General features: G+C 43.4%; 1 protein-coding gene across 3 annotated transcripts in view; it reads right to left on the minus strand.

The window, feature by feature from the left end:
- Positions 1–12,164, minus strand: part of TNNI3K (TNNI3 interacting kinase) — a 409,379-nt gene that overhangs the window by 331,107 nt on the left and 66,108 nt on the right. For all 3 annotated transcript variants that reach the window (XM_068239216.1, XM_068239218.1, XM_068239219.1), the window contains one exon: positions 4,422–4,520. In XM_068239216.1, the coding sequence (XP_068095317.1) occupies positions 4,422–4,520 (99 nt within the window). The remainder of the gene's footprint in view (positions 1–4,421; positions 4,521–12,164) is intronic.

Here is a 12,164-nt window from a genome sequence, read left to right on the forward strand (position 1 = left end):
GCCAGGTCGGTAACAGACAGACAGATCGGATACAGAGACAGGAGACAGATACGGAATCTTAAGACAAGCAGGGTTCAGCAACAGAGTATCAGATATAGCGAAGTACCAAATCAGAGATCAAGAGAGTGGTCAGGAAAGCAGAAAGTCATAACAGATAATAACAATGCCTAGTCTTAGGTGTGAGCTCCGTGATCATCAACACCCTGGAACTAGTCTGATATATAACAGAATGATAATACAGTTCCCTAGTCTTGGGTGTGAGTTCCTTGATCATCAACACCCTGGAACTAGTCTGAAGTAATAACAGAATGGTAATACAATTCCCTAGTCTTGGGTGTGAGTTCCTTGATCATCAACACCCTGGAACTAGCCTGAAGTAATAACACAGAAAATATCACAGATACTGACAAGGTCTGAGTGCTACCACGTAGTGATCGCAACGCCAGACACCAGAGAAATGACCAGCACCCAGTATATATACACCAGCGCTCTCCTGCGCCTCCCCTAAGTGCTGGACCAATGAAATCTGGTAGAATTGTCAGCTGACCGGCTGGATCAGCTGTCACCCTTCTGACTGTCATAAAGGCTCTGCCTCTCAACACGCGCGCGCGTCCTTCTGAACCTGTGTGGACTATCAGTCCCAGCCACACCAGACATGTGTTGTAATGTATCTGCTGGTTTGAACGCGGGGCCAGCCGCACCGCTGTCAGAGCATGCGGCGGTTTCTCCGCGTTCAACCATACTGCCAGTGGTAGGTCCATGCGTGCAAACCGCCGCGTCGGACGCGGAATCCGCTGCCTTGTTCACTGGGCATGCGACGGTTTCTCCGCGCTCCATCGGTGGATGCAGGCCCATGCGCGCAAGCTGCCATGTTGGACGCGGAATTAGCCGCCTTACTCTGAGTACTCGTGGCGGCTTTTCCGCGTTTTCTCACACATGCTGGGGCTTAGCACATTGTACCACTGCTACTATAGTTAGCTGCACAAAGCAGGACACATTACAAGCCAGGGGGGGGGGGGGGCAGCAACTGCACTAATCAGAGAAATCACACACCCAGTACTCACTGTGCTGGCAGAGGGGCTGAATTGTGTATGTGAGTAATTACCGATCTACAACAATCTATAGATATAGGAAGGGATTCTGATGATGAAAACAGGAAAATTACAGTAAAAGTGGGCATCTTGATTTTACTGCATTCTTCTATATGTCACTACAGTGCCTCTTTGATTTGCTACAACATTTTGGCCTCAGTTCACTAAGCATTCAGTAATGAAGAGAAGAGCTGATTTTACTGATCACTTGCCAAATGCCAATTCACTAAACTTACTGTACTGGAAAAAAAATCATCGGTTAGTGAGGTAAATTACCGACTTGTGCGGTAAATGCGTCAAGAAATGTCAAGAAATAGCAATTTACGATTGGTGAATCAAGTAAAGGTGTTCGGTATTTACTTCCAGCCCTAACCAGCCAATAACTCACACTCTCCATGCGGTAACATATTGACAGATGTAGCAGACAGCCAATAGGGAGAGCCACACAGCCCTACTTCTCCCCCCATTTAATACGATAATCTGGAGGGTGGGTGGGACTTCAGAACGGCAGAGCAGGAAAAGGAGACATTTAAAAAGGCTTTCCTGTATCCCTTTAGATTTACATATCTATATACTGGTATACAGAAGAGCTCCCTCTAGTGGCTGCAACACATCTAAATGGATATCAGGGATGCACTGGATAGAAAAAACCCTGACAGCTTCCTGCCTGACCTGCTCCACAGCTGGTGAATTGAAGCATGGGTTTTTTTTCGGTATATTGTCGAACTTGTAACGCAAGTGGGAAATTTTAGTGAATTTGGAAAAAAAAGTGTAAAATATATAATATGCAGTATTTTACTGACCTAAATTATTATACCTTAGTGAATTGAGGCCTTTATCTGGTTTGGTCTTGGAGACATACACCTGGGCCCAAAAAATGTTTAGCCATATGGGAGAACAGCAAAAGATCATTTTTCTTTTCTGGTATGTGTTTAGCTAGATTTAAAGTCTACCCGTGGTGATAAGTGGCATGATGGGATAAATATGGGAATACTGTAGGCCTCACTGATAAGCAAATTACAGCCATAAAAGTTTTCCTGGTAGAATACAACTTCTGAGGGCAGGGAGAGATAAAATACATGAACTATTGACCTTTTTTTAAAAACTCTGGGACAGCCACTAATTAGAGACAGTAAAACATTCAACCTACTTTGGAAATGTTTAAATATAAAAGAAAATCCTTTTTACGAGTAGGAAGATAAATATGATTGTTTATCTCATCAGTTTATTTTCACCTCGGGTTCACTTTAAGAAAAGCAAAAATTTGCTTTCTTGAAACAGAAAGTATTTGCAAAAATTCAGGTTGGAGTTAGCTCCGTGATTTCTCCCACGATGCATCACTGCTGAATATGCAAATTACCCATTGTTGTCCCTGTGGGCTAAACACACCTCCAGATCCCCTGAAATGCAATGATGTGTCAGGTTTTTCAATTTTACAGAGCCACACAAATCCAGCATGCATACAGACTGTTTCGGATTGATTGATCCTCATCAGTGCATGGCATGGATTAATGTGGCTCTATGGAGTAGGACTTGAAACACCCAGAGTTACAGACTACCCAGCAAGCTCATGGTGAACCAGAACTCATTAGAGTGTGTAAGGGGCTACAATGGACCAAAAAGCCCTCTTACTAAAATGCTAAGGAAAACAAAAGTTTGCTTTCTTAAAACAGAAAGTATTTGCAATAATTCAGGTTGTAGTGAGCATCCGAGATGTCTCCCACGATGCATCACTGCTGAAATATGCAAATTACTTTAAAGAGACTCTGAAGTGAGTCAAAATCCAAGTTTTTTAACTTCTATTTATGTTAAGCAGTATAGCTAGTAATAAACCGCTGCATCCCCGCGGCAAAACGAGGGGTTTATACCCCCCAAATCCCCTGTGCTAAGTGCGGGGAGTGCTTCCTGCTTGAGGCAGAGCTTATGGCTGTAGCTCTGCTTCTTGGAGCGTCAATCCCCGCTGATCGCCGCCTCTCCCCTCCCCTCTCAATCTTCCTTCACTGAGGGCGGGGGAGAGGTGGAGATCCGTGGGCAGATTGACGCTCATGGAGGCAGAGCTGCAGCTCAGAGCTCTGCCTCCATGGGCAGCAAAATCCATGACCAAGAAAGTCGTGGATTTTGCACAGGGGATTTAGGGGGTTTAAACCCCTTGTTTTGCCGTGGGGATGCAGCGTTTTAGCACTAGCTATAGTGCTTACCATAAATAGAAGTTAAAAACATGTATTTTGACTCGCTTCAGAGTCTCTTTAAAGAGGAACTCCAGTGAAAATAATGTAATAAAGTGCTTCATTTTTACAGTAATTATGTATAAATGATTTAGTCAGTGTTTGCTCATTGTAAAATCTTTCCTCTCCCCGATTTACATTCTGACATTTATTACATGGTGACATTTTACTGTGGGCAGGTTATGTAGCTGCTGCTAGCTGTTTTGGCAGTTGGAGACAGCTGTAAACAGCTATTTCCTGTCTGTGAACCTTGTTACATTGTGGGAAACTGCCATGGTCCTCAGAGCTTCTTGTGGGAGGGGTTTCAGCAGAAAATCAGTCATACAGCGCCCCCTGATGGTCTGTTTGTGAAAAGCAATAGATTTCTCATGTAAAAGGGGGTATCAGCTACTGATTGGGATGAAGTTAAATTCTTGGTTGGAGTTTCTCTTTAAAGGGATACTGTAGGGGGGGTCGGGGGAAAATGAGTTGAACTTACCCGGGGCTTCTAATGGTCCCCCGCAGGCATCCTGTGCCCGCGTAGCTGCTCAGCGATGCTCCGGCCCCGCCTCCGGTTCACTTCTGTAATTTCTGACTTTAAAGTCAGAAAACCCCTGCGCCTGCGTTACCGTGTCCTCGCTTCCCCAGATGTCACCAGGAGCGTACTGCACAGGTACAGACCATACTGGGCTTGTGCTATACACTCCTGGTGACATCAGCGGGAACGAGGACACGGCAACGCAGGCGCAGGGGTTTTCTGACTTTAAAGTCAGAAATTACAGAAGTGAGCCAGAGGCGGGGCCGGAGCATCGGTGAGCGGCTACGCGGGCACAGGACGTCTGCGGGGGACCATTAGAAGCCCCGGGTAAGTTCAACTCATTTCCCGCCGGCCCCCCTACAGTATCCCTTTAAGTAATAGCAATGTGAGTGCATTTTTGTACAATATATTGTTATATGATTTTTTTTTCTACTCTGCATAGTGAACACCTTTTGCAATCAGTGTGAGCCTGGGTATTGGAGTGCGGTAATCTCCTGAGACTTCTCCAAGATAATTCATTCTTTTGGTTTCCATCAGGAACAGTAATTACCAGAGGTTTTGTTAAACTTCCTGCGGTACGCTCCTCACCTGCTCGTGCCCGTTGTAGGCCGCGATGTGCAGCGGGGTGAAGAAGACGGCATCCTGAACATTGACGTACGCTCCGTGCTGCAGCAAAATGTCGACAGCCTGAGTAAAGAATAAAGACATCACATATGACACTTAAACATGGAAGTGACAGCGGCGCATTGACATGTAAACATCGTCCGTCATGCTACACGCGGGCGCCAACAATGGACGGGTGTGATCGATAGGCGCTGAATAGGAAAGAAATGTGTTTGTCCTTGGGGGAAAGACTAAATTACCAAACGTGACACAGCGTGATCTCCGCGTGAAATGAGCCAATAACGTGAGGGAACGGCAGAGATCGTTTAACATTGACCTGTTATTTCCACATAAAGCTACGCTGGCGTCTTTAAAGAAAGAGAAGAGCATTTGTGTTCTTTATTGTGTCTTAAAACAGCGTGAAAGTTTAGTAATCGCCTTTTAATTCTGCTCCCTGAAGCTGCAGAGACAAGAGCCATCTTTCATTTCATCTGGGATCAGGCCCTCTGCAAATGGGGAAGACTAGCATGATGGGTAATAGACGCCTGAAGGCCTAAAATGGTTGAAGCAACCCTTGTCTGACTGAAATAATATGGGAATACATCGTTTTCATTTTCCCTCATGGCAAAATAAGCTCAATACCGAGAGTTTTTAGCCCTGCATTTCTAAACCCAACCTCACAGAGGGATCCTTAGGTTCAGTGACCAGGTGACGGCCCCTCTGAGAAAATGGTGGACTCCTGCCTCAATTCAGGGCCCGTTCACACTAAGGGCTTGATTCACTAAACCGTGAAAAATGATATCACGGTCGCGCCAGTGTTTTGTGCGCGTTATAACGCGCGTAACGATTTTCGCGTGCAATCACAAATTGTCGCACGAAAATTCAGGCTTGCACATGGAAAAGTCATGATTGTGCACGAAAATTCATGATTGTGCATTGAAAATCGTTACGCGCATTGTAACGCACGCAAAACGCTAGCGCAACTGTGATATCAGTTATCACGGTTTAGTGAATCAAGCCCCAAAAGCGGTGCAGGGTGGTCCTCACCACTCTATGGGCTTAATTCACTAAAGCGTGATAACTGCTATCACAGCAATCTAACACGCGCAAAGGTTTGCGCACGCAAAGGATAACCATCGTGTGTAAACTAAGGTTTGCGCGCGATCATGTGCGTGTTTCACATGAGTGATCGCACACAAACCTTCGTTTATCATGCGGAGTAACCCTTTATGTGTACAAATACCGATGGATCAATGAACTCCCTATAATATAGACTCCCTATATATGCGGTCCTTTCGTCATAACGGATCTGTTACGAATCGGACTGATGTGCAGTGGTGGGCCGAAATTTTGCATCAAAATTCACAATTATGCATCGTAATGCGAAATTGCAGAGAAAATCGTAATTAATTTCGTATGTAATTGTAGTATTTTAAAGTGTCGTGTAATTTTTTATGTAATTTTTGCGAAATTTCGCATAATTTTGTGCCGAATTTAGAGGTTAATAGCAAAGCCCCCATACCTGCTATTGCTACCAAAATTGCTACATATGTTAAGCAGATTAGTGGGTTTAAATCACAAAAATAATTTTTCAAAAAGACGTTGTAGTTTTTCAGAAACTCGTTTTTTAAAATGCAAAGAAAAATTGTTTTTTAAAATGTAATTTTTCTAAGTTTAAACACCATTTTTACTTGCATTTTTAAAATCGAGGTTCTCAAAAACTATGAGGCCTGGAACCCACTACAAAACGCAATCGCTAATCGCAAGCTCTAGCATTTTGTATGAGCAGTTTGTAAGCGGTTTAACCTCCTGGGCGATAATCCCGAGCTGAGCTCGGGTTATGTGGCGCAGGAGGTTTTCTCAGGCCCCGGTGGGCCGATTTGCATAATTTTTTTTTGCTAGCTGCGTGTAACTTCCAATTGCTGTCGCTCGCCGCCGATCTGCCGCTACCCGCCGTGCCGCACAGCCCCACCCCCCCAGACCCCTTGCGCAGCCTGGCCAATCAGTGCCAGGCAGCGCTGAGGGGTGGATCGGGACTCCCTCTGACGTCATGACGTAGGTGACGTCATCGCGAGCGTCGCCATGGTGACGGGGAAAGCCAAGCAGGAGATCCATTCTGAGCAGAATCTCCTGCTTGCACTGATCGCCAGAGGCGATCGGAGGGGGTGGGGGGATGCCGCTGCACAGCGGCTATCATGTAGCTAGCGCTAGGCTAGCTACATGATTTAAAAAAAAAAATTTTAAAAAGTGCTGCGCCCCCTCCTGGGCGATGTAATTGTATCTCCCAGAGGGTTAATGAGCGTTTTAGGGAGCGATTTTAACAAGTGTATCAATTTGCCAGTGGTTGTGTAGCGATTAGCGATTAGCGTTTTAAAGTCTAATTGGTCCTTTCAATCAATTTTAATCTTGTTACAGTGTGCAGTAACTTGAAAACGCTAACAAAATCGCCCCGTGCAAGTTCTGCTGAGCGATTACGCCAGCGATGATATACTTTACATTGAAGCGCTACCGCTCCCAAAATGCTGCATGTCCTGCGCTTGCGATTTTCTGAATCGCAATCGCTCCAGTTGAAGTTGCCCCATCCATTAACAGTAGCTGAGCGTTTTTACAAAACGCAGCATTTTCAAACGCTCCAAAAATGCTCGGAAAATCGCCCTTGTGGGTTCCAACCCTAAGGTCTTTTTGCAAAATTCTTTTTTTGACTTGTACCCACTATTCTCCTTAACATATGTAGCAATTTTGGTGTCAATAGCTTGTATGAGGGCTGCGCTATTCACTGCTAAAATTGCGAAATTACAAATGACTACACACAATCAATTGAATTTGCAAATCGTAATTACGTATATGCATAATTGTGAAATTGTGCAAAAAATTTAGTACCATTTGTTGATTAGGATCAACACTACTGATGTGAAGGGATCCCATTACTTTGCATAGGGCCCATTTGCATCCACTGAAATCTGTTCCGTTTCTTTAGGCTGCATTTCCACTTGTGCGGTGCGGAATCGCCGGGAAATCACCGCAGACGAAATCGCATGCGGGTGCGATTTTGCATGCTTTTTTTCCTGCGATTTCGCATGCGATTTCGCATAGGGTAGTAGGTGGGCGATTTTAACCATGTCACTGCCTGTGTAAATTAACATTACCTCCTAAGCGAAATCGCATACGAAATCGCCTGCCTGTGTAAATTAACATTACCTCCTAAGCGAAATCGCGGGGAAAAACGCATGCCAAAACCGCATGCGATTTCCCTATTAGATACATTGTATGCGATTCGCTTAGCGGTGTGCGGGGAGCGAATTCTGACGGCTCTGCCGTGCAGATTTTCCCCGCACACAAAAACGCTCCGCACAACGCACAAGTGGAAACAAGCCCATCCACTTGTATTGGCTGTGCGAATCCGCATGCGGACAACGCATGCGGATTCGCTATAGTGGAAATGAGCCCTTACTCTAAATGTAATTTTGTGTGCCAATGTTAATTATGTTGTGTGCCAAGCCTAATACAGTATATATCACCTCTCTATTTTTTTGATGCATTGTGGGGTTTGGGATTTGTGAGGATGCATGTTTTTTTCAAAAAAATCAGAATAGATATAATTTATTTTAGGTCATAAAAAAACATTAAAATGTAATATAAAAAGACATTATTTAAAGCGTAGCATTATAGAGAAGTAGAAAACACATCTTGGGATAAAAAAACTAAACACTATGAATTTGATTTTAGATTTATGAGATTTATTTCTGTCGGAAACAGTAAATTCGGGCGCCTGAGGCTAGTGGACAAATCGGGCGCCGCCATTCACTCCCATAATAAATATTGTTTAATGGGCGCCCGATAGGAAAAAAGGGCGCCGGTGAAAAATAACGTTTTAAAAGCGGCGCCCGGAGACTTAATGTTTTATTACTGCTTCTCAGGATTACACATTATTTAATGATTTATACATTTTTAAATATTATTTTTAAACGAAAAACAGTACAATATTTTTTTTCAAACATTATTTTTAAACGAAAAACAGTACATTTTTTTTACATTATTTTTAAACGAAAAAACCAACAGGGGGGTCTTAGGTTTAGGCACCAACAGGGGGGTCTTAGGTTTAGGCACCAACAGGGGGGGTCTTAGGTTTAGGCACCAACAGGGGGTCTTAGGTTTAGGCACCAAAAGGGGGGTCTTAGGTTTAGGCACCAACAGGGGGGTCTTAGGTTTAGGCACCAACAGGGGGGTCTTAGGTTTAGGCACCAACAGGGGGGTCTTAGGTTTAGGCACCAACAGGGGGGTCTTAGGTTTAGGCACCAACAGGGGGGTCTTAGGTTTAGGCACCAACAGGGGGGTCTAGGGGTTAGGGGTAGGTACAGGGAGGGTTACTTAGGCACCAACAGGGGGGGTCTTAGGTTTAGGCATCAACAGGGGGGTCTAGGGGTTAGGGGTAGGTACAGGGAGGGTTACTTAGTAATTTTTTTTTTTAACGTTATTATACGTTTCAGTATTTAAACGAAAGATTAACGTTTTTACAATTGCCGATTTAATGCACATTATTTAATGATTTATAACTTTAAAAAACATTAATTTTAAACGAAATACAGTACAATACATTTTTAAACGTTATCCATGCTTATCGTTAAAAACCCGGCGCCCTTTTTTCCCAGCGCCCCTTTTTAACGTACGCATTTCTGTCAACCTTCTACTTCTGAAATAAATTAAACAATATTTGACCAATTTAAAGCATCAAAAGAAATTCCCATCTAGCCTCTAAAAAACATGTATAGGTCAGCAAGGTTGGCTATAGAATCAAGGAGAAGTTAAATGTCAATAAAGCACAACTCCAAAAGCCTGAACGGAGTACAGAGCTCTGAAGGTTTTGAAGGCGCGGATCTGAAGTGGTTTCAAGAAAAGCAGAGTAGGCTAAAAAACAATTTATTTCTCAAATACAACAAGTGCTTGTCAGTATAGAAGTACAGAAAAGAAAAGCAACAAAAAGCATGGACTGAAAGCAAGGCTACTGCACAAACTACATTTCCTTTCTTCTTATCTAAAAAGAAAAAGTTCATAAAGATCTCAAAAGAAAAAGCTTATAAAGGTCAAGGATAAATTAAGTTATACTTTCTTAGACATAGGGAGACAATACTTCTGAATATGCTCTGATCTGTTTTTGATCAGTGTTTACGTTTGTTTACATATAAAATGTAATTAACAGCCCCAATTACATACATTGCTTAAAACCAACATTAAAATATGCTTAGGCCTACATATGTTTAGTTTACTTACCACTTCCAAATCCACAGTAATGTGACTGTCACTGGGAAGGATTGGGGGGGGGGGGGGATTATATATATATATATATATATATATATATATATATATATATATATATATATAAGCAGACATCCTTGAGACACCTTTAAAGAGACTCTGTAACAAAATTTTCAGCCTTATTTCTTCTATCCTACTATCCTATACGTTCCTATACCTGTTCTAATGTGGTCTGTGTTACTGCAGCCTTTTCTAGTTGGACAGTGGCTGTGTTATCTCTGTTATATGATCTAATCTTCTCTCTTCTGTCGGCTCTGTCAGCTGAGGCTGGAATGTGTGGAATGTGCTGCACTGCTTGTCATTGGCAGAAGCTATACACACCCTCTCCAAGCTCTGTATGAGTCAGAGACTGAGCTACTCTCAAGTCTATCACACTCTGGTTAGCAGCCATGTCTTTTGTTTGTAAACACTGCCTAAAACTGGCAATTACAAGCCAGGATAGCAGCAGGAAGTGGCAGAAACAGCACAGAGGGGCCTAGGAGAACATAATGAATAAAATGGAATGCTTTTTATTGTAAGAATTTTAGAGTACAGATTCTCTTTAAAGCAAACCTTAAGAGAAAATAAACTTCTGAGATCATGCATTGTATGTGTAGTACAGCTAAGAAATAGAACATTAGTAGCGAAGAACAAAGTCTCGTGTTGTTTTCCGGTACAGGAAGAGTTAAAAAAAATAAAACTTCAGTTGTTATCTATGCAAAAGAGCTTCTCTGAGCTCTCCGACCCACTGGGTCAGGTTAAATGCAGTCCTGTTTTCTGAAGCACTTAAACAGCTTGAGATAAGGTTTTACCGCTAGGAAGTTCAAAGGGTCTTTATTTCTGCTTTGTTTTACAGCTTAAAAGACAGGGTGTGGTTTCTTAACTGCAAATATGACAAAATGATGCAATGTTATAAAAGAAAATCTATATAACTGAAAAGAAAATATGAGACTCTTTTCTTTGCTACTAATGTTCTATCTGTTATTTGTACTACACATACAATTCATTATATCATACTTTTTTCAGATCTGACAAGGATGTCAGAAACACATGATCTGCGGCATGCTTGTTCAGGTTTTATGGCTAAAAGTATTAGAGGCAGGTGATAAGCAGAATAGCCAGGAAAGTGGTATTGTTTTAAATAAATATGGCAGCCCCCATATCCCTCTGATTACAATTGTCCTTTAAGAGAAACCACTTTCCAGAAGACCAAGAGGATTTGGGAACACTGCAGAGTTCAATAAGAATGGCTTTGCCTCCAAAAAGGAAGAAAGTACCAAATTTGGCTAGAAGCCCTGAAAATACTTCAATGAATCTAGGAATATGGACTACAGAAGACCCTATAGTAGCAGATAATCTCAGCTAGTACTGTATGGTAATTGTGGGAGTTGTACGGCTGGGTAGGAGCAATTGTACTTGACTACGGAGGTAGGAACTCAGAAGCTGAAGCATCAAGGGTGTAGCAGCTTAGAAACCAGACGATCTGGCTGCAAGATCTCAGAAGTTGTTTACTGAGGATAGTTGCAAGTGAAGGAAATCATTTGGCGAGTCTGGGCAACAGTGGCAGAGGTTATCTGATACAGTTGGGCAAAGGCAACAGGAACAGCAGAAGTCATGTGGCAAGAGCTGGAATTCGTGAGGTTTGGGTTTGAAAGCTGGCTGTGAGCCTGGGACTTAGTAAAGTTGGAAAGGGGAGAAGGTTGGAATCCAACACTTGTGATAGGCAGCAGGCTGGAACTCGCTAGAGTTGGGCTGGGTTGCAGGGTAAATTCGAGAGACTCGAGTGGAACTCAACAGTCAGCCTGGGCAGTGGGGTGGAACATGGCAGTGTTGGCCTAGGCAGAAATTTGGAACTCGATAGTCAGTTGGGGCAGTGGGGTGGAATATGGCAGTGTTGGCCTACACAGCAAGCTGGAACTTGACAATCAGCCTGGGTAGTGGGTTGGAACATGGCAGGGCTGGCCTACACAGCAAGCTGGAACTTGACAGTCAGCCTGGGCAACAAGCTAAGACATGGCAGAGCTGGGCTAGGAATCAGGCTGAAATTCAATTGAAGTTGGCCAAGGCAGCTGACTGGAACTGGACTAGCTGGCCAACAGAAGGTTTTTCAGGAGGGCAACGTCTAGGAAATCACTGGGATAGAGCTTGAAGTCTGTTGAGGGGGTCAATGGTGCTTTGAACAATGTACTAATTACAGAGGGTAGAAAGATAATTGGCAAATGCTGTAGGTTCAGGACATGCAATGACAAAGGTACTTCGACTGGGTACCTAAGGATCCAGTGTAAGAAGTTATAGCTTGCTGGGCATACTGCTGCTGACTGAGCGCTGTGAGCAGAGGCGGCCTTAGAATACACGGGGCCTGGAGTGAGTGTCACATGCCATAAGTGTAGGCCATATACCATACCACCATGCTCACAGGCTTGTCTGTATCTAATG

This window comes from Hyperolius riggenbachi, chromosome 6 (genome assembly GCF_040937935.1).
Source record: "Hyperolius riggenbachi isolate aHypRig1 chromosome 6, aHypRig1.pri, whole genome shotgun sequence".
Classification (NCBI taxonomy): Eukaryota; Metazoa; Chordata; class Amphibia; order Anura; family Hyperoliidae; genus Hyperolius; species Hyperolius riggenbachi.